The 23,320-nt window shown below is 36.7% G+C and overlaps 1 protein-coding gene across 9 annotated transcripts in view; it reads left to right on the forward strand.

Moving 5' to 3' along the window:
- UBR3 (ubiquitin protein ligase E3 component n-recognin 3) overlaps nucleotides 1–23,320 on the forward strand; it is a 121,401-nt gene that overhangs the window by 29,448 nt on the left and 68,633 nt on the right. For all 9 annotated transcript variants that reach the window (XR_012674086.1, XM_075153141.1, XM_075153142.1 and 6 more), the window contains 13 exons: nucleotides 2,656–2,884; nucleotides 6,747–6,926; nucleotides 7,688–7,821; nucleotides 9,769–9,855; nucleotides 11,813–11,878; nucleotides 11,967–12,056; nucleotides 12,932–13,060; nucleotides 13,149–13,201; nucleotides 13,876–14,009; nucleotides 14,486–14,570; nucleotides 15,997–16,139; nucleotides 19,457–19,553; nucleotides 21,310–21,451. Coding sequence is in view for 8 of the 9 variants with exons in the window: in XM_075153141.1 (XP_075009242.1) it covers nucleotides 2,656–2,884; nucleotides 6,747–6,926; nucleotides 7,688–7,821; nucleotides 9,769–9,855; nucleotides 11,813–11,878; nucleotides 11,967–12,056; nucleotides 12,932–13,060; nucleotides 13,149–13,201; nucleotides 13,876–14,009; nucleotides 14,486–14,570; nucleotides 15,997–16,139; nucleotides 19,457–19,553; nucleotides 21,310–21,451 (1,569 nt within the window). In the remaining variant the exon portion in view is untranslated. The remainder of the gene's footprint in view (nucleotides 1–2,655; nucleotides 2,885–6,746; nucleotides 6,927–7,687; nucleotides 7,822–9,768; nucleotides 9,856–11,812; nucleotides 11,879–11,966; nucleotides 12,057–12,931; nucleotides 13,061–13,148; nucleotides 13,202–13,875; nucleotides 14,010–14,485; nucleotides 14,571–15,996; nucleotides 16,140–19,456; nucleotides 19,554–21,309; nucleotides 21,452–23,320) is intronic.

Genomic DNA, 23,320 nt, shown 5'->3' on the forward strand with positions numbered 1-23,320 from the left:
AGATAATGAATCAACAAACATAATTATCAGAAATGCTGTGCCTCATCAGACACCTCCCATAGCAAATGTTGAGGCAGTTATTACAGCAATAGGACTTCACTAACCCCTGGATATGCTGTTCTACAAATTCTGTAGAACAGTTTTTCTGTTGGAAAGTTAATTTTAGCACAGCTTTCACCTGGCAGGACTATCTTTTTCTTTGCATTGAAAACATAAACATGGGAGATGCAAGTTCTAACTGAAACATGGGGTAAATGCTAGGCTCCTAAAATTTCTGGGATTGTTGAGTGGCCACCAAGAGGAAAGGCCAGATGGAAAAATTAACTTTGTTTTTGCATAGGTTAGAAATTTAGAAGCTGCACAAGATCATAGAGAGTAAGTCAGTGAAGGTAATTAAATATACAGAAAACATGTCTGGTCTTGGGAAGCCACTTCTTGCAAATGATTGGAAGCTGAGTAAGTATTTGGAGAGACCTGTCATGTCAATATCTGCATTCTTTCTCCATTCGATATTTTTCTTTAGTTGTGTATACAGCTTTGGCCACTCAAAGACAGGATACTGAGCTGGATGGGCTGATTTGACCTACTATGGCTGTTTTTGTATACAGACTGCAGTTTACCACAGCATTTCAGCATTTTAACTTCTGGAAATGAGTTTAATTTCTTCCTCTCAAAATTGGAAAGGGTTGTATTTGTTGGTTTAACTCCCAAGTGAATGTAGGAGTAAAGCTGATGTCTTTTCTTTATTTAAGTGTATTACAGAACCTCTATCATTACACTATATTGATAGCAAATCTACAGTACTTTCAGAAAGTCATTATTGTATATAGGTGAGGCACAAAAAGCTTTGACGCGTGCTGATTTAAAATAAATAAATAAAAAATCCAAAATTTGTCCTTAGAGGAGGACCATGTTTTTGCAATCAACTTGAATTGAGAATGCTGTGTAAAACAACTAAAATGTAGTTCCTGCATCACAGAACCTGAAAATCCTATTTAAACGTAATACAATGTGAAGAAGTAATATATAAATAAAGTATTCTTTTTTTACTAGAAGCATTAATACACTAACTTCTTAAAATATCAGGTGCGTCATTTGTGTCTGAGGCTTAACATTAATAGTGTAAACGTCTTGATGTTTGTTACAAGTGTCATTGCCAGGGATTAAAGTTGTATCGAGCTTTAATTTAAAGGAAATTATATGATAGGTTGTTCTGCCTTGAAATACCAGAATGATACTGTATTAACTCTGCGCATGTATTAGGCAAGTATTGCGAATGCATTGTTCCAAGAAGGCTTTAGCTGAAAACAATTACCATCGTGCTGTGTGCTGTATGTAGAAGACACTTTCAATTATCACACAGGTTTCCATCATTGTGAACCAGCTAAAGGAAGGCAAGTGGAACAGTGTTGTAGTGTTTCCTGCAGTGACATCCCCATCCCCACTCTGGTCAATTTTTTTGCATAAGCAACTTTATTTTTGAGGATATTTGCTGGAAGAAGCAGTCTTTGTGCCCAACAGCAGCATTATGGCATTATGATATTTTTAGAAATATTTTCTAAATGAAAATAACATGGTAGTGCTATAATAAAAATATGGGAGTCTGAGGCAGGTAAAATGAAGTAGTAATTTGTATACAGCCTGGTGAAAACACAGCTGCCTGAGGGTGATTTTAAAATTTCTAATTTTATGCTTATGAAAGATTAATACTTCCAGAAGGAATAGACTGGGGATTTTAGACTTCGAGCTAAAAATTTTCATCACTACACAGCTTGTATTATCTCTTCTTATTAAGCCAAGGAAGTCCAGATGGTGTTAATTCAGAACTTAAAGTACTAAAGTGAGAAGTGATTTCAAAGCTGGCAGATATGCACACATGTATATGCAGTGCAGAAGGTTGGTTTATAATGCAATTTGAGACTAATGGAGTGGGACAAGAAATTGTACTAAGATTTATATGTATATGTATTGATACATTTAAATACTGATCTGATTTAAAAAAACCCAAACAGTTGTGTGAAGAATAGCAAAGCTTGCTAAAGACTTTAATTATTTAGGAGGAAGCGCTAAAGATTTATTAAAAAAATGTAGGATGATACGATAGCAGATGAAATTCAGTGTTGAAATGTCATCCTTGACAGATGAATGGAACCTTACTCCATGGGTAGATGAGTGCAAGTGGTAAGTTAAGGCAGCTTTCTTAGGAACTACTAATCTCATTGTTCATAGTGTTCATCTTTTTGCGACATTAGTCCCTGTTTTAGGATGTAAAAAATTCAGGATAAATTCATTATTAGAACGTTACTGCTTTTACAGGTATGCTGAGACCTTATATTCCTTGTTTCAACATTTCTGGTTTTTGGTTTTTTTTTTTTTTTTTAGCATGGAAAGTATAGAATGAGAAGGTTAGATTTTGGTATAAGGTAATAAAATTGGAGGCATAAGTTACCCTTCTCTATATATAGGTCTTTTCATGTGGACTGTTTCTAGAAACTAGACAGGGGATAGTTAGACCATCAGTTTTGGTTTGTCATGGCAACTGGTGTTTCCTAGGATATGTTGATTGTACTTTTGTAAAGGAATATTTTATAATGCAAGAAAGCTATAATTTTTGTATGGTGCTTGTTAACATCAAAATTTCTTTATAATTTGCAGATTGCTTTTACCAAAACTTTTGTTCAGCATTATGCTTTTATTATGAAAACACTGAAGAAAAGCCATGAATCAGACACAATGTCTAATAGAATTGTGCATATCAGTGTTCAGTTGTTCAGCAATGAAGAGCTAGCACGCCAAGTAACAGAAGAATGTCAGCTGCTGGATATTATGGTGACTGTTCTGCTATATATGATGGAAAGTTGCCTTATTAAAAGTGAATTGCAAGGTAGGTTGATTTGTTTGTTTGTTTGCTTGTTTCCATGGATAATAAATTGATTATAGAGAAAATTTAATCTCTCTCTTTGGTAGTCAATTAACCCCCAACCCCTTCCCAAAAATGCACAGGATCTAGCAATATATGGTAGAGGCAGAATCTCAAAATTTCCTAGAAATGTAAAGATAGTTATCAAGAGCGATACTGATGTTTTATCCTTTGATTTGTAGGGTTTTGTTTTGTAGGAATGTTACGTAGTTTGTAAGACAGAGTGTTATCTTGCAGGTGCTTCATTTGTTGGGTAAAGTGCATAAACACTATTTGGGAAGCTCATCTGAATGAGAAATTAATATGCAAACTGAGACCTGAATTTAAGAAATATTTTCAAAGTATTTCACAAGCTATTTGAAGTATTTAAAGTTGTTTTAATTTTTCTCACCTGTGATTGCCTTAATAAAACTTGATATAATTAGAGGAGAATGATTTAATACTTTGTAAATATAGTCATTTGATCAAGCTTTTTGTTGACAGAGTGGCAATTTGAATTTAAACTAGTGTACACTGTGTAACTTTTCCAGTGAAAACAGCTGTCCTATTTCTACCGTCCTTGTTTTACCTGTCCCTATCTGAAAATGGTGGCACAATGAATCTTGCTGACTTCTCTTTTTGACGCTTTCACGTACCTAACAGACTGCAGACCTCTCAGCCCTCTTTATCCTAGTTTGAATTTGAAAATACTCTCTAGATTGGCTGACCGGTGCGGCCAAATAAGTACCATCAACTTCTGCATGAAATTGTCATTTTTCTTGTCTGAAGTATCCTTTGTCTCCGAGTCCACTCTATGTATAGCCTCATACAGAATGACTGTACTGAAATGGGAAATCCTCAGTCATCTAGCTATGAAGAGTACCCTCATTCAGCTGCACTTCAACAGGAGAAATTTTTCTGTTGCCCTACATTGATTGCTTTACGGTATTCAAAGAAAAATATTGAATCTTTCTCTTTAAGTTTGTTTATCAAGTGGCTTTTGCTATACTAATTGCATATGGGTAGAATGTCATTTGAAACTGCTTTTAAGTAGTTACTTTTACTTGTTGGTCAGTATGGGATGTTGCTAGCATGGTGGTAAGGTTCTGTAACGGATCGGAATTTGCAGCCTGAAAAAGTCACAGAAAAAGCCTGTGACTGTGATAGACATTCTCTGAAGAAACTTCCTGGTAATTAATTATGTAAGCTGGAGCTGGTAAGTTAAATAACATCAGACATATTTGTGATAGATTTGTGAGCAGCTATCCCAAGACATGAAGTTACCTGTTTCCTTTCCCCAGCACCAGTGATTTGTCTTACTAAGACTCTATCATGGAATCTGTCCAGTGCTTTTGAGTGTTTTCACAACATTTCCTCCTCACTGCTTTATATATGAGGGGTTAGGCATACTGTAAATCGAAAGAAAAATTTTAATAAAATACTTTATTGGGTTTTTTCCCCTCTGTCATTCTCATTGGCCTTCTTTTGCAGTTCTGTGGTCTTGCATCTTGTGTTTAGTTCAAGGTATCTCTTATGATGCTGGAAGTACTGACAAGTCTGTTAGAAGTCTGTGCTGGTGAGATAAATTCAGAAGAATTCTGTTTCTGCAGCTAGTGCAAACAAGTAGGTCGTTTAGTATCTGAATGAGACAAAGTTTACAAATCCAGCCAACGGATAGATGGAGAAAATATGTTGGAGAGGAGCAAGGAGAACATGGAGCAGGAATTGTATCTGCTAAGGCATGTTTAGTTTGCATTGCTCACAGATCCTAATTGTCTTTTGGACAGCTGACACCTGTTAAAAGTATACAGTTCATTAAGGGTATTTGTGGATGCCAAGTGACAAACTGTGTTCTTGAAACAGAGTTGACCTAGGAGTTGTGTTGATACCAACTTCCAAAATGTTACTAGTTCAGCTTACCTCTCTTACACGTGGTGTGAAAGGGTGAGGAGGTCAAATATGGGTGCAGATGATAAAACTGGCTCCCTATGAAGATTTATGTCCCCATGCTCTCAGAGACTTTTTTTCCTCTCTATCAGCACTTTCCTCCTACTGAACTTTTCATGGGAGAAGAATTTATACCCCAAGGAAAAGTTTTGGTAATGGTTCATCCTTTAAAAAAAAAAACAACAACTTTTCCTTTGACTGTGACCTTACATTAACCTTGGCTTGTAGAGTACTCTGAATAAGAGGCAATGCCAGTGCCAATTTGAAGTAACTCTGGATTTGCCTAATCTATACTGGGGCAGAGAATCAGCAACATGTAACTGTTGGCTCTTTGCAAAGTCCTTCAGCGGGTTCAGGCAGAGTCAGCTGAGATGTTATCCTGTTCTTGGATAGGCTGTGTGAGCACATGGGAACCAGGCAGCTGAGCAGCAAGACCCAGTTTCCTTTCTTTGCAGATGTACCAGATAACAAGAGAGAGATTAAAGAGTATTTGATCAACTGTGGCAGAGAAGTTTGAGAAGCTGTGCAGAGTGCTTCTGGCTTCCTGTTCCTTCCAGTGCTTCAGTGTACTAGATAGGAGTCAGTCTTAAGAAATGGAGCTCTTATATTACCTTATGGTAACAAGAAGGTATCTGTTCATAGTTGTGTGCAACTCAAGCAGCATATTTTTCAGGATGAAATCTGATTCATTTTTCTGACTGTGCTGTGTTCTGGGGAAGTAAAACTTGTCAAGATCAAAATACTGTGTGACTTCAAGTTAGAAAACCTGTTGACATAACAGGCAAGAGAGTAATTTTTTTTTTTTTCCTGGTACCAATAAACCAACAAAATAAACAACCTCAGAGTAAAAAGAAAGAAAGAATTTTCCTCTGTAGTTACAACAAAGGGGAGGAAAAAAGCTTACATGTGTACCAAAGGGAACCACTCCAGATACAGATGTGCCTCATCAGCCGGAGACTGGAGTCTCTTAATAACAGTGTCTTTTTAGCTGTGGCTGTGCCGTACTGCTTATGACCCTTTCATTGTCTAAAGGGTAACTAGAAGGGTCCTTCAGTGCATTGAACTGGACAAGAGCCATCCCCAAGGCTGATCATCAGATGCAAGATTTTCTTTCTTCTGTTTGCTTGAAATAGAATAGCAACTAACAGATGGATGCTGGAAGTTATTTCCCTTGGATCATGAATCCAGGACCAATCCTGTTTCCTTTCTGGTCTTTCCAGGGGTCCCTCTTATGAAAAACTAATAAAGAGATTTATTTGACAGCTGTAGAGGATGTACTTCTGTGATTTGGGGAGGCGACTTCTACGCGCGCACTCCCCCCGCCCAGATTTCTTCTCCCCTTCTTTTGGGAACCTTCTCCTGCCCTACTCTCAGGAAGGCTGCATAAACTCTCTCTGTCCCAGATTTAGAGTGGAAATGCTTTTCTCTGCTGTCCTTCTTGGACTCAACATGCCAGTGTAGGTTTTGATCACCAGATTCCCATTTGCATGCTATAAGGTAGCTTGCTCACTGGAAGTGTGTCAAATTCAAAATAGATTTCAGATGTTCATGCTAGGAATTGTATTGTTTGGTCTTTTTATACTTCTTGAGAATATTCAAAAAAGGTATAGATGTGATGGTTTTACTAATGCACTGCTTTTCAAAGGTGGTGATACTGTTCAAAGTATGTGTATCTCCTACTACGGTGGGATCTATGTTGATGAGTCCATGATGAGAAAACCGCCTCAGGTATCACAAAACAATAATTCTTTTTTCTGCAGTTTTTTCTCTGTGTGTGATCGCAACATTACAGTAAATCCTAATTGGTCTTTTTGCATTATCTTGTACTTTATTTAAAAGTTAGAGCAAGAAGGAAAAAAAAAGTATTACTTTTTTTTTTCTTTTTCTTTTGTAAATCTAGATGAAGAAAATAGTTTACATGTGGTGGTGAATTGTGGGGAAGCACTACTGAAGAATAATACTTACTGGCCCCTGGTTAGTGATTTTATAAACATACTTTCACACCAAAGTGTGGCAAAGAAATTTTTGGAAGATCATGGTCTTTTGGTAACATGGATGAATTTTGTATCATTCTTTCAAGGTATGTGACTTCTATAATCAGTACTAATACGACGATGTTAAGACAGCTTAATGTTCGCAGTAGCAAAATCCTTACACTGCTGTATGTAAATATTTAATTCATTAGTATTCTCATAAGTCTGTATTCCTGAAAGGGAACAGTATGTTCTAGAAAACAGGTAGATGTGAAAATGATCTAATAGATCTTTGTCTTGTGTGGAGTAGTTAAAGAGCAATTGCATCACACTTGACTGATGCAAAGTACTTATCAGTACAAATCATAACTTGTGCTAGAAGTGTTTTACTGGTGAAGTTCTAAATTTAAATATCGGATAAACTAATCTGATAAATCTGGATCTTTTTCTAAGTTGCTGCAAAGAAACTTTTTTGTTATTTAAAAAAATATTTTAAAATCGTGACCTTTCCATTTCTGAAAAATGTTCTGCCTAGAAAGAGGATCAGGTATTTTCCATCCAAATGTTCCCGTTGACTAAATGAGGTTCAAAGTAGAAGGGCTACTGTCCATGTTAACGTCACCTGAACAGCAAGGACTACAGTTAGTAGCCAATTTAGCGCTATTGTTCTTTTTTAGTCTACTTTTTTTCAAACTGTTATGCTTGTTCTCATATTTTATCTATTATTCTGCCGCTAGATACGATAGATTGTTACGCTTAGTGGTTTTTTTCTCTTAATAGGTGTGTGAATGCATAACACTAAAAATACTGCATTCCACTTAGCCCTAGTTAAATATTTGGTTGCATAACTCTGCTTAAATCTTTGAAGGTATGAATTTAAATAAACGAGAATTAAATGAGCATGTGGAGTTTGAATCGCAGACATACTATGCTGCCTTTGCTGCTGAGCTGGAAGCCTGTGCCCAGCCAATGTGGGGTCTTCTGTCACACTGCAAAGTTAGGGTAAGACTAACATTTCTCTGTCATTATTCTTGGTTTTATTCATGATCTGTTCTAGAGTTCTCAAATCTGAAAGGTCTGTCTGTTTTGTGTTTGGAAAGACTTGGGTTTTGCTGTCTTTGTCTATCAAATATACAAAACTGTGATCAATTCAGATTCTGTGTGTAGTGAGTATAGGATTCATGCCTGTACCTAATTTATTGTCTCCAGAACTGGGACTACAAGTTTGGGATGTGTACAGTCATTCCATATGACTGTACATATGGAATAACTTCTAATCTGATAAATGTCTCTGAGTCATTTTGCCTTTGTTCAGTGGGAAAGGAGATACATAAGTTGTCCCAAATGTGATTACAATGTTGATTGTGTCTGCAAGCAGACACTTCATTATGATGGGGGATGGAGTAGTTTATGGTTTTGTGTTGTTTTACTAACAACTTGAGGTGAAACCCTCTTAGGAGACCATTAGATGTCAGAACCTAACTAGAGCAAAGAGTTGTTACTATTTGCTAGACTGTAAATTATATTAAATTATAGTAAAAATGGAATCCATCAGCTTATAGGAATACTTAAGATGTGAAAAAACTTTTTATTGGTTATTTTTTATATTTTATATTTGAAATTAGCTTATTAAGATATATAATAGCATCCATGAGACAGTAATACCTGAACTGAACTGTGCACTGAAAAAATGTGCGCAAGCATACCATGCAATTTTAAAACAGTTTAAATCAGGCAGTTGTAAAAGCCTTTCCATGATGTAAGTTATACTGATACATTATGAATATATCAATTTATGAGTCTAAATTATCTTTTGAAAACTGAATTACAGCTTCTGGCTTTTTGAAGTATCCCTTTCTTTTTAGCTTAGGGATGGGAAGGTCTGCCTTTTGTTTAAGGCCTGTATGATTCCTTGCTCTGCCTGTCGGCATGTCAGTCATCTTTTCACCCCCATGTTTGAGCCCTTTGGTTGTTCTCAATAAATCTGAAAGAGTTTTAGAAATCTCGTAGCTTAATTGTTGTACTTGTTTAGTAAAACCTGATGGGTGGGAAGAGATTCCGGCTCATGTCCTGCGGGAGAGGGAAAGCTGGTGGAGCCTGGCCACTACAGAGGGTGGAGCAGCAGGATGGGAGTGTGGCTGTTGTATTTCCTATGAGAAAAAGTGTCTGGTTGAGCCAGTCGGCACTTGCACAGCTTCTGGCTGGCCAAAGCACTGCTGGCTTTTGCATGAAAAGTGTTTCATAGATATCCCAAGAGTCTGAGGCAGGTCTGGAGTCTGTGTTTAGGAGGAAGGGAAGATTAAAGGAAAAGTCCATAAGAAATGCGGCTTTGTAAGCTCTGCTGATCACAGAGCAATTTGGTTTAGCTCCCCTCCCGCCTTCCCTTCTTGCACATCACTCTTTCGCTCCTGGAGGGCAATGTACAGCTCTAATCTTGAAATACATGATTTAATCTGAAATATATTATAGTTTTAGGGCATTTTTATAGAGTTATATCATACAATCATAACAAGATTTGCTTATTGTTAAAATCTATGCAGTATTATGTTATCATTGCATTTCAGATGCATTGTGTTAGCAAACTGTAAGGACCTTTCAGTAGATAAAACTTACAGGACGTTAGCCATTCCTTTTGATTGCATGGAAAGACTTTTTTTTATGCTTACATCTCTAAATTTTTGGTAAAAATAAGTGGATAAATTAAACAACACTAGGCACTAAGACCAGCTGACCATTCTGAAGGTGCCTTAATTCTCACCATTGAAATTATAATTTTTTAGAGTAACAATGAAACCATGTTAATACTTACTAATTTCCATATGATGAGGGCATAAATTATGTACTGTAAAAATATTCTTGAAACAATCATATTTATTTGTAGTAGGAAAACAATGACACTTATTTAAAACTGTTTTGGCTCATGTAGTACACTGGTTTCTCTTACTGCAGGAAACACAGGAATACACACGAAATGTTGTCAGATACTGCCTTGAAGCGCTTCAGGACTGGTTTGATGCTATCAACTTTGTAGATGAGGTAAATATCCTTAGTGAATTTAAGCAAAGTATTGTGAAAATTTGATTAAAGATGATATACTTTCCCCCTCCCCGCCTTTAAATTAAATCATCATTCTAGATACTGATTGAAAAAGGATTGCCTTGCTGAAATTAGAGTTTGTAATTAATAGTTGCAATGTTATGTCCTAGGATCCTTTTATTTGTAGAGTCTTGATGATTTAGATTTGCTGATGCAAGCTTAAGCTGTGTGAGTCTTAGAATCATAGAATCATTAAGATTGGAAAAGACCTCCAAGATCATCGAGCCCAACCATCAACGCAGCACCACCATGCCCACTAAACCATGTCCCTAGGCGCCTCATCTACACGTCTTTTAAATACTTCCAGGGATGGTGACTCAACCACTTCCCTGGGCAGCCTGTTCCAAGGCCTGACCACTCTTTCAGTAAAGAAATTTTTCCTAATGTCCAATCTAAACCTCCCCTGGTGCAACTTGAGGCCATTTCCTCTCGTCCTATCGCTGGTTACTTGGCAGAAGAGACCAACACCCACCTCGCTACAACCTCCTTTCAGGTAGTTGTAGAGCGCGATGAGGTCTCCCCTCAGCCTCCTCTTCTCCAGACTAAACAGTCCCAGTTCCCTCAGCTGCTCCTCATAAGACTTGCTCTCCAGACCCTTCATCAGCTTCATTGCCCTTCTCTGGACACGCTCCAGCATCTCCATGTCCTTCTTGTAGTGAGGGGCCCAAAACTGAACACAGTATTCGAGGTGTGGCCTCACCAGTGCCAAGTACAGGGGCACGATCACCTCCCTGCTCCTGCTGGCCACACTGTTTCTGATACAGGCCAGGATGCCGTTGGCCTTCTTGGCCACCTGGGCACACTGCTGGCTCTTGTCCAGCTGGCTGTCAGCCAGCACCCCCAGGTCCTTTTCCTCCGGGCAGCTTTCCAGCCACTCTTCCCCAAGCCTGTAGCGTTGCATGGGGTTGTTGTGACCCAAGTGCAGGACCCGGCACTTGGCCTTGTTGAACCTCATACAGTTGGCCTTGGCCCATCGATCCAGCCTGTCCAGGTCCCTCTGCAGAGCCTTCCTACCCTCCAGCAGATCAACACTCCTGCCCAGCTTGGTGTCATCTGCAAACTTACTGAGGGAGCACTCGATCCCCTCATCCCGATCATTGATAAAGATGTTGAACAAGACCGGCCCCAGCACTGAGCCCTGGGGAACACCGCTCGTGACCGGCCGCCAACTGGATTTAACTCCGTTCACCACAACTCTCTGGGCCCGGCCGTCCAGCCAGTTTTTTACCCAGCGAAGAGTGTACCTGTCTAAGCCGTGAGCCGCCAGTTTCTCTAGGAGAATGTCGTGGGAGACAGTGTCAAAGGCTTTACTGAAGTCCAGGTAGACCACATCCACAGCCTTTCCCTCATCCACTAGGCGGGTCACCTGGTCATAGAAGGAGATGAGGTTGGTCAAGCAGGACCTGCCTTCCATGAACCCGTGCTGGCTGGGCCTGATCCCCTGGTTGTCCCAGACATGGCTTGTGAGCACCCTCAAGATGAACCACTCCATAATGTTCCCCACTACCGAGGTCAGGCTGTGCCATTCATGTACTACTGTTCTGCTGAATGAAGAGCTGAAGCAATGGCAAAACAGAAGTCCTCTTCTGATATGGTAGTGGGGAGCAGCTTTGCCATCTTAGCAAGCAATACTCTCAATTAATTCAGAGTGTCATTAGCTGCTGGCGGCTTAGTAAGAGATTAACTACAGCAGTCTGAATAAGGGAAATTTCTGAATCATTGGAAACTGCAGGGGAATAAAGTAATATTAGATTAGTGGAAAGTAAGTCCATCAAATGAAGACATGCAAGATACAGTTCTTGGTGATTGTGACAAAGACATTTGTAGGTTTGGTTTTTTTAATATATGATTGGGTTTTTTAATATATGATATTAAAATATCTTTATTTTACTTTCAGCCAGCTCCTAACCAAGTTACTTTTCATTTGCCGTTGCACCGTTACTTTGCCATGTTTTTAAGTAAGGTAAGCACATGTTTTAGTCACACAGAAGATGGAAATTCCCTGTTGAGTGCGATTGTTCAGTACAGCATGTGCTTGCTTTTGTTTCTAGGCTGTCAAATGCCAAGAACTAGATCTAGATACTATCTTGCCAGATCAGGAGATGCTGATGAAATTAATGATTCACCCACTTCAGATTCAGGTACGGGCAGACTTCTGACTTTGATGTGGATGTAGAGGTATACAACAAAAAAGAGCTGCTGTCTGTTTCTTTTAACCCCAGTCATTTAAATATATTTAGAAGTATTTAACAAGGGGGAGTATGTCTTAATTGTGGAATATCAAAATAAGCAATATGTGACAATAATATTAGACGATAAAACTAGAATATACTGAGTAGTTAGGATAAAGTCTTTTTTTTCTTCCTATTTCCAAAATTAAATACGTGGCATTAGTTATCATACTCTGAGAAGTATGATAGGAATATTCACTATAGCACTTTTCAAAAGGGTAGGAGGAACCAGCCCTTTGAAAACATGGAATTGCTTGTTCATAGAATAGCTGCCAATGGAGTGCAAGTTGAGAAGACGCCTGAATCTGAACATTTCATATTTTAAATTGAGAATGAGTTCAAGAACGGATGTACCCTGCAATGTTTGGGGTTTTTTTTATTTACAAATTTGTATTTATTTGTAAGTGGTAGTCAGCAGTATTTGTAATCACTGCTTTTATATCTAACTTCGTTTTAACCATGATGCCTTCATCTTTGGAGTACTTTTCAAGATTTTAATAAATAATTATTTAATAAATCACTTCATTGGCTTTGATCACTTTTGTTGTCTGAAAATGCTCTCATATGAAAGTATGGTAGCTGTTTCATAAGCTTGCAGTTCCTTTTCATCCCTCACTCCCCAGGAGAAGTAAATAGTATAAAAAAGTATACTTTTATATAAAGGTGTAGTGTGTATGTATGTATATGTGTGATAATATATTGATGATCTGCTAACATTGATCTGAATAGCTGAATATCCCTGAAATGTTTGTAAATTTTTATTTTATTTTATTTTACCTGAACAGGCAAGTCTTTCTGAAATTCACAGCAACATGTGGGTTAGAAATGGTCTACAGATTAAAGGACAGGCCATGACTTACGTGCAGTCTCATTTCTGCAATTCAATGATTGATCCTGACATTTATCTGCTGCAAGTAAGTTACGTTTTCTGAGAAGCCAAGCCAATGCTTGTTTACAAACAAACAAACTACTGAATAAAATGAATTTATTCTCTTTCCACAGGTCTGTGCCTCTAGGCTGGACCCAGATTATTTTATTTCATCTGTTTTTGAAAGGTAGGGTTAAAGATGAATGCTCTTGTTCAGTGTTGTGCTAGCTGTTGACTAATTTATGCCATGTGACAGAAACAGTGTATATCTGATATACGTCTTCAGTGGTACAACTCTGCCCAGCCAAAACTAACACTTAGCTAAGGGCTCTACTGAAAGAGGTATCTCAAGGCATATCCTTGATTTTATACAGGATTGGCTTTTGGTTTACAGTGCAGTAGTGAACCTTCAGACATTTGTTTTCTGAGCATCTTTAGGTTTTTTTAAGTTTTGCACATGTTCATATGTAAGCTTTCAGGATATGCTAGCCTGAAGAAGTAGTAGAGATAAGTAGAGCTGCAATAGTAAGAGACACAGAAAGGATGCCTGCTTTTCTGGATAGAATAAAATCAGGGTTTGAAAACAGATTAATTGGCATTAGCTTTTATATGTTCATAAATGTAGAGTGTTTTCATGTGGAGTAAATATCACTATAGCACATTTCATAGGTACTTAAATAAAAATCCAAATTTAAAAATAAGAGCGTTTTCATGTATGTTTGCATATTACTGCATTATATACATTTTATTTTGTATTCATTTTGGGTTGTTGTGAATGGTATCCTGAGTTTATCAGTACATTTCACATTGATGTTTTAATGTTGGAGAATAATGTTTCTGATTTCACTCTTTGCTATGTAGATTTAAGGTGGTAGATCTGTTAACGATGGCATCACAGCATCAAAATACAGTTCTTGATTCAGAGCATGAAAGGTCCATGTTGGAAGGAGCCTTAACGTTTTTGGTCCTTCTGTTAAGTCTTCGTTTACATTTAGGTAAGAATCACTGCTTTAGGAATACTTGTATGTAAATAACATGCCTGTTCATTTATATTCAACATTTAGTAGCTACCATAAAGCTGATTACCCATGTAGTAACTTAAAGCATTCAACACTTGGTTTCATTTTTGCCAGTTACTGAATTTTAATCCTTTATGAATTAGAAATAGACAAAATACATAGAAATGGAGAAAAATGGCTTTAATGGAAGTGGCTGATTTGTGTATGTGATCACATGAAGATTCTGTATCTTTTTCAGAAAGACAGCAGTTTTAGTTTGTACCTGTGTTTTCTGACTGAGGAGGTGTCTCATAACATTTGCGCCCTTCCCTTTCTTTTGCTGTATTTTTATAGCACTGTATCATTACTTAATGTTTGTATCAAGTTTAACTTGTGTTTAATGACAAATGTATGCTGAATGTATGTTTTAAAATCATGCTATTTTAATGGCTTTTTAAATTTTATTGTTCTAGGAATGACAGATGATGAGATTCTCAGAGCAGAGATGGTAGCCCAACTCTGTATGAATGACAGGACACACAGTTCATTATTGGATCTCATATCCTTGGAATATATTAACTAATGTGCATGAATGAGAATGACAGGTACCTGGATAGTAGTGGGATTTTGGAGCTTGAACAAAATGTTTTCAGCTTACATAATTGTAACAAATTGTGTAAAGGTGTGTTTGCATATACTTACCAGCAAAGGCATTTGCTCCAGCTTTGTTTTTTCTTACAAAATATGCAATACTTTGTAGTAGTTTTAAATTACTTTTGATACAAAATGCTTAACTGCTCTTTTTATTATTTTTTAACACTACAAAAGTCTTTTAGGTGTGAGGTGAAAAGTCTGTTTTCCAATAACATTGTAGAAAGTTTAGCCAAGCGTCACCTTTATCTGGATTTGAGCCTTTGATTACTGCTAATTTTATGCCAGTATAAAAAGAAGCCACTCTACGCTGTATTGGCTTTTGCTATCAATAGCTGAAAATGCAAATAATAGCAACTCTGAATGCTGCTTTGAAATTAGAGTGAAATGCATGTGTTATGGGGGGAAAGTGTCTTTACTTGAAGAATAGCAATCTCTATATCTATAGAAAGACTTCCTATGTCTAGGAAGTGTTTCTGCACAGTGATATGGTTCATGTCCCCAAACAGCTGAATACAAATACGCAGGTTTTACTGCTAACAATGTATTAAGCTGTGTAGGCAAATTAAATAGCTTGTGGTGATTGCCCAAAAGAGCTTGCAATCCAAGGATAGGCATTGAGCAAAAACATTACGAATTCATAAAGATAGGAAAGGAGGAGACTGAGAGTTACAAATATGTAATAAGAATTAGTAATTATTACAATATGACCTAGTAACTCAATCACTTAAGTATGTAAAATAAGCGAATCCCTTAAAGTGAATCACTTAACTATGTAAAATAAGTGAATCATTAATACAAGCAATCACTTATCATCAAGCAGAAGTTTCCTTATTTGTAATTGTTACTTGTGATTTGGGTAATGTCAGTAGGTCAATTAACTATCTCTACCAAAAATGAGAAATAACTAATCCAGGATGGAGAATTACTTATTGTGTTTGTGGATCCCAAGCTATTTACTTGCTTTTTCCACGCTTAGCTGTAAATGCAAAATATTCTTGCTATGAAGAGAGCCATCGTGTTAGTAAATAAAGGCGAGTACAAAATCTTTATCTACACTACAGATACTAGTTTGTATTTCTCATTTAATACTTACCTCTTGAGCCAAGCATGTAGCAATTGGCTTTAGAAAGTTTAATGTCCTAGCTAGGAGGCTTTAATTCACTCAGTAATAGTTATTGTTCCATAGCAGCTGGAGCATACAGACCTCTTGTGGTAAACACAGAGCATTGCTGAAGTGTAGCTTCTGAAATGAAATGAGTGACTGAAAATGTCAAGTAAAATGCTGTGTCCTGCAACTAAGCTAACTTTGCTTTCCTTAACACAAACGTTACATTCCAGAAAACCCCAATCCTAAAAGCGGTATTATTCCAGGAAGCTTAAGCTTTGAATCAGTCTTGTCAGCAGTTGCTGATTTTAAAGCTCCTGTTTTTGAACCTGGAGGTTCCATGCAACAAGGAATGTACACACCTAAAGGTATGGTAACCGGCATCCTCTTATAACATTCTCAGTGGTAAGATGCTTAACCAGAGGGTTTTTTTTTTTTCTTTTAAAAAAAACACCAAAAAACAACCCACCAAATAACAATAAAAACCCCACCCCCCCAAAAAAAAGAAAAACAAACTAAAAAACTCAAAACCACCACCACAAAAAAAACCACAAAACTTGTTTGACTTTTTCATTATTGTTTCTTGCTTATATTTAAGAGCACTGCTAAAGATTTAATAGATTCATTTTGATCTAGAGTGAAAATCAGCTTCTCGTATTAATCGGGTATCCTAGAAAGCAAGGGAAAAATTGAGAATGAAAAAATGATGTTATTTATATTTCACTGGTCTCCATACTTAATCATTCGTGTGATTTTAAAAAAATATGATGTATGTTCAGTAGAGTTTAGAACTGTTTGCACTAGTGAGGTGTCAGTTTCAAAGATTTTCTTTCTTTGAACTTGTCCACATTTTGATTATTAAAGATATCATGATACATAATTCTTTCTTTTATATTGCTTAACTATCTTAGTAGCCTGTAACATTTTTCCCAGTCAATAGTGAGGGTCTAGAACAAAGTTCAGACTAGACTGGTTACAGAATATTGTTCTGTAATTCCACAATGCATGCAGTGCAAAAATGACAAGTTTCTTCCACTGACCAGCTTGTCATCTAAACTGGATTCAACATATACCAACAAGTGTTGATATATCAAAGGAGAAGAAGAATTTAAGAACTCAGTGTTCCATTACTGTTTCCTGTCACTGAGCAGATAAGCCTGTAGGAATCTGAAATGCTCCATGTGCTCTGGTTGTGCTTCAGCTCATGGCAAAGCTGAAGAGGGATTAACTCCTTCCTCCCCTGAGTACCTCACTTGAGAACTGGCAGGGTTGGGGTCTGACAATTTTGAAACCATTTGGTTTGTAGGTTGTATTCTTTTGTGGATTTTTTTTGTTGTTGTTAATGTGGGAACTAATACTGCCAGTTTTTGTACTGGGAGATTGACGAGTCAGTGAAGCTCTTACTTAAATACAAATTAACAACCAGTGAAGTAATTTTGTGAAACCAGAGTTTTGGGAATTGATTCATTCTGGTTCCTTGATATGTAATTAGGCAGCTTAACACCTATGTATTTAAAATAACTTTATTTTAATGTTCTGTAAACTGCATTTCCTTACGTCATGTCTGGTTTCTGGAGCTTGTGAGATGCTGGTCTTTTTCATAACACAGGAAGGAAAAAAAAAGATGGCTTATGGTATTTTTAATTACAACACTTTATATTTATGGAATCTGATGCTAGATTATAATGTTTTGGGTTTTTTTGGTGTTTGGCTTTTTTTTTAGCATAGTTTATCTCTGGAATAGATTGCTTATCTTAAAAAAACTTCAAGTATCTCATCCATAGCAGTTAATACTGAAGTAATTCGTAACACTATGCAGAATCCCTTTTTCTTAAAGTAATAAAAAACTGAAAGAGCTTCTGCAAGAATTAAAGCCAGCATGGTTTTCTTGTATACTATAGCCTTTTAAGTGTTTATAATCTTTATAAGACTATATAGGTTCTCAAAAAGAATAGTGATATTCCAGTTGCTTTTAAGAATTGTAGTTTGTGACCTGTCACAGTTTAAGCAAGTCATGTTGAGATCCATTCCCTCTAATCCCTTGTTTCCCTAAATTTAGGGGGAGAAAAAAGTCTACTTTATGGAAGCCCCAGATTTTGCTTCTGTTAACCATCAGTTAAAAAAAACCAAACTAACTTCCAAAAAAAGGACATAGTTCTTCCTGTTCTCAATGGATTTGTATGCTGAAGATGAGCTCTGTGTGCATTTCAAATATTCCCCATTTGGCTCCCTCACTTAGTGCTTTTTCCTCATTGTGCATTAGCAGCCCAAACAAGCTTGGTCTGTGTTTCAGACTGCAATAGTAAACTCTGTTCAGAAAAAATGGATTTTTTGCAAGCTAAGTTTGATCATCTTTCATGCATAGTAGAAACTATACTAAGTGTTCTCTCTCAGCAGTGTATGAGGGTATCTGTAGAACCGTTAACATTAGCAGGGGTTAATAGGAGTATAGACCACTTGTCTTCCCGCCTGGGGGAAATTAATCTCAAAAGCATGATAAAGCTGCCTACTTTTGCCTGTGAAAACTTTAAAGAATGTTGTAAGCACTTGTGTTGTGTTATGCCTGCTGGTGGAGCTAAAATTCTGTATTGGTTGGTTTTCTTTTTCCTTTGATGGGATCATTGAATCTTGCCTTGAATATTGCTGTGTTACAGGAGCTAAACACTTCCAAACAATTAATAGAATGAACAGCTTCATTTGGCTTTAGGTTGGAAACTTAGTTTTGTTTTTTAATAACTTGTAAATAGAAAAAAAAGTAGCATTTAAATGGGATATCTTTATTTATAGTCTGTTTAAACTTTTCTGTTTGTGATTGCTTGGAAAAGCCACTCTGGCTGTTACTTTAGAGCTACTAAATTAAACAGAGATAACTAAGATTTGAATACCAAAATAATATATAGATATTAGTTATAAAACAAAGACATGTCTGTAAAGGATTGATGACATGTTATTTTATAAGAAACTCGGCCATTTTCTAGACTGAACAAAAAATTGTGTTGTTGTAGTCATTTGGCTCACTGCACTTAAGAGTTAAATATCACCTACCTGCTAACTGCTCTGCAGCCTTTACTTCCTATTTTCAAGAGGGTTGGTGCTTATCAAGTACCAAGTGAAAAATAATTAAAACCTTTTCGTATGTGTACTTGGAAATTAAAAAGAGCAAAACAAGATGCATATGGAAAAGGCGTTTTTGGGGCTGCTTTCATATACTTACAATTGGATAAATACATTTACTTAGATTTTAAAATTTAAATTTAAATTTTAAATTTTTTTTTAAAACTTTCCTCAGCATGTGTTTAATCTGTTATTTTATCAGAAATATGTGATTTTTCTTTTTATCTTTTATTCCACATTGTAAATTATTACATAACAGAAAAGAAAGCTAGAAGATACTAAAATAAAGCTTGTTAATAGAAAAGATCTATTGCCTTAATAGGTTGCTAATTTTTTGTTTTGGAACTAAGAAAAATATTTTTGGTGAAATTTTGGTATCTTGGTAAGGAGTAGTAATTATTAGTATAGTAAGTACTATTAGTAGGAATTAGTAAAAAGCCATTGTACTTTGATGCAAAAAAATTATTATATAATAGAAAATTATTAAATTAAAGCTAGTTAAGAAGAGAATCTAGAATTGTTGTAAGGTCTGTAAAGGGAATTTTAACATGTGAATTCTTTTAAACAACAGCTGAAGTTTGGGATAAGGAATTTGACCCTGTCATGGTAATACTTCGAACGGTTTACCGTAGAGATGTGCAGTCTGCAATGGACAGATATACAGCATTGTAAGTTGGATCACTTCTAGAAATGTAATATCGTATTGTTGCTCATTGCACAAAAAATTTTTTGTTTTCATTGTCTGGTAATGCTAATCATGTTATCGATGTTTTCAGGCCCCAGATTTGTTCTTGAGTAAATAGTTTATAAATACAGGCAGTATCAGGGTTTTGGTTAGCTTAGTCTGTCTGTTACTCTTCCATAAATGTTTAAAAATACATCTGAAGTGCTACAAAGTAGTGAATGTCATCACAAATAAAATACTTAACCAAAAGTTAATGTTTAAAAATCAGTTACAAATCACTTCGAAAGAAAGCAGCATTATCTATTTTCAGTTATTTTACATTTAGAATCATAGAATCATAGAATCATTAAAGTTGGAAAAGACCTCTAAGACCTCTAAGATCATCAAGTCCAACTGTCAACGCAACCCAACACCACCATGCCCACTAAACCGTGTCCCTAAGCACCTCATCTACACATCTTTTAAATACCTCCAGGGATGGTGACTCAACCACTTCCCTGGGCAGCCTGTTCCAATGTTTATCCACTCTTTCAGTAAAGAAATTTTTCCTGATATCCAATCTAAACCTCCCTTGGCGCAACTTGAGGCCATTTCCTCTCGTCCTATTGCTTGTTACTCGGGAGAAGAGACCAACACCCACCCCACTACAACCTCCTGTCAGGTAGTTGCACGATAAGGTCTCCCCTCAGCCTCCTCTTCTCCAGACTAAACAGTCCCAGTTCCCTCAGCCGCTCCTCACAAGACTTGTTCTCCAGACCCTTCACCTTTAGGTACATGAAGCACAATATTACAGTGTTCTGTGTTTTGAAATTATATTGAAGACGTAGTTTTTTTCTATGTACTCACCCATGACAGAAACCATGGGTGAATTAAATTCTGATTTAAATACAGAAAAAAACACTCGTGGCACCCTTTTAAGGTCTAAGAAGCAAGATGATTTGGTCTTAATTCTGTTCCTTAACATTCTGTCCCTTACAGCTTCTTACCATTACAGATCTTGGCTCTTATTTCAGCTAATGGAATTTGGTTCACTTCTATTTCACACCTTGGGAGTTAAGATCAAGTTTAAAAAACCCTTAGAATAAACTTAGTGAAATAATCCTCTGCCCTTGTGCTCATACTGTTAAGTCAAAGGGTCATCATAAACGTGTACTGTAAGTGATTTTGAGCAAGGTAGTATTCTGTTAAATAATTGCATTGTCTACTGCACTGGATTCCAGCGTGTTATTAGAAATGTGGGTCCACACTTGAATTTAACGCTTAATTTTTAGGTTCATAGATACGATAGCGCTGGTACTGTCAACTATAGCTAATTATGTCTAGCGTTTCCTGGTGTTGCCTGTAATCCATTCCTACAAGTGTGAGATTTCTATGTTGGATGTCTGACTAATGTGAATTTGGGTGAAATGAAAAGTTTTTCATCTCTTCTATGTGCCTCTTAGAATGAAAATGGAATTCTTAAATTCAGAGCTTAAATTCATAGCAGTAATTAAAAATTTATTTGATTTTATAAATAAAGGTCATTTAAATCGGTGGTAATGGACAGAAAAATAAGACTGGATTCAGTTTGTGAATACATTCCAATTTTTGGAATGCCGCTTAAATAAATCAAACGGCTTAGAAATGCTCATCAATTCTAAAGTTGGTCTAAACAAAAAGAATGCAGGATAGTTACCTATAACAGTGGCAGTTGTCTATATTATTGCAGTGTTTAACCTGAGTCTCATTTGTTTCAACAGTTTAAAGCAAAGTGGTAAATTCCCTGGGAACCCATGGCCTCCTTACAAGAAAAGAACACCACTACATCCAAGTTACAAAGGTCTCGTAAAGCTTTTACACTGTAAAACTCTGCACATTGTGCTGTTCACGCTTCTTTACAAGGTACAGTCATAATTCTCATTAAGTCCAGTATTTTACTTCCACTTTTTCAGAACAGGAGTTCTTAGAATTATGATTTTTTTTTTTTAATAGATTATTTACAGTAGTCAGGTTCAAATTTATATAACATTTTAATTTTTGTTTTATTTTATAAGTCTAGTATGATGATGTTTTTCTACCATTTTCATTATTTCATGAATGATTATTTCATATATACATACACTAAGTCAGGTACCCAAGTGGATGAACCATCCTACTCTGAGGAACACTATCTTAACCATCAGAGTTGCCATTTGAATTCTTGTTCCATGGTGGTTTCGGGGAGCATGGTGGTGTGAGTGATGTTCCTTTGGCTCCCACTGCAGAGTTTTAAGGCATGAGCAGCCTTTTCAAATACGTGTAACCTTGATGGCTTTAGATCCTAAATGGCAAGTACATCTCATAGCTGCAGTTGGTTCGAACATCACTTTCCAGATATGTTCTGGCTTTTGATAACGTTATAGCACTTTTTTTTTCAGGACTAATTGATACCTTTAAATTGTGTTTGGTTTTGTCTTTGGTAGTTGGCTGGCCTCTTTAAGAGAAGTGCATCCTTTTTGAAGAGTATGTTAATCAGAAAATGGGACTTTGAATCTGTCTTTGTACTTGGAAAGTGCTTTCAAAGCAGTGTGCTGCAGAGGCAGATGGGGGACTATAAAAAGTGGTTTGACTGAGGCACAGTAGTGCTTTTCCTGGGCAGACTTTCCTTTTGTGCTCTTTTAAGTGCTCCCAGCTCCCCTAACGCTCTTGTTTTGTTTCACTGTTAAACTTCTGTTGAGTAGAAAATATCTGTTGTTAATTATAGCAATAACTGTGTGGTATTCACAAAGAGCCATGCTTATTCAGCTGATTTCTTTCTCTAACGAAGTATCGTGTAAGTTGTCAGTATATCATTAAGATGAATGAAGACCTTAAGATTTTACCTGAATTCATTCAATAGATTTCACCTTTATGACAGAAAAGGACTTTTTCTCAAAAGCTTCATATTGCTTACAAATTAATGACTTCAGTAAACTATAGGTTTTGCTATGTAATTAGTGCAATTTCAAAAATCTACTTTAAAAATATAAAATATAAAAATTTGACTGTTCTACTACTAATTCTTCCTTACCCATAATAGAATGAGACATGTTATGGTGAAGACTGAATTTTATGTGCAGAGACTATACCTTTTGGAAGCTCAGTAGTACAACATCTAATGGTTGGTCATGGTTTTCCATTGTCAGGCATTTAGTTCCTTATCTTACTGAATTTAACCATTTTTCATGCTGAATGCCTGTTCTGGCATGAGTTTCCAAGAATGAAGCAAGGACAAAATACATCTCCTTTTCGCATGTTTTAAACATTCTTTTATCAAGATTCTGGATCTGAATTTGGCCAAACTGTAGGCATTGCAAAGTTACATTGTGTGCATGTTCAGTGGCTGCTTATTTTGTTCTGTTAACTGCTGAAGTCCCAAGAAAGTCAGCCCCACACCAGGCATGCCCCACACCAGAGCTAACTAGAACTTTGCCTGGAGTGGCAGTACCTTGTTTCCCAGGGATTTCCATAATTTTGGCCAGAGAAGCAGCTGTGTGCAGTATGTTTAACCCTGCTGAGCCCCGTCCCACTGCAGGGGCTGGGCTGCCTGATTACTGCAGGGTGAAGAACAAGACTGAGACGTGGTAGTACGTAGCAGAGACTGGGGAAGAAGCATACCTGGAGAAAATACTAGACAGGAGACTTACAGGAAGGCTGCTGATGAAAAGAAGAGCTTGGGATTATATAGATGAAATACTATTTTGACATGGAACAAAAATGGAGAATGTAGGGAAGGAATGCATCATCTTTTAC

This window comes from Calonectris borealis, chromosome 6, assembly GCF_964195595.1.
Source record: "Calonectris borealis chromosome 6, bCalBor7.hap1.2, whole genome shotgun sequence".
Lineage (NCBI taxonomy): Eukaryota > Metazoa > Chordata > Aves > Procellariiformes > Procellariidae > Calonectris > Calonectris borealis.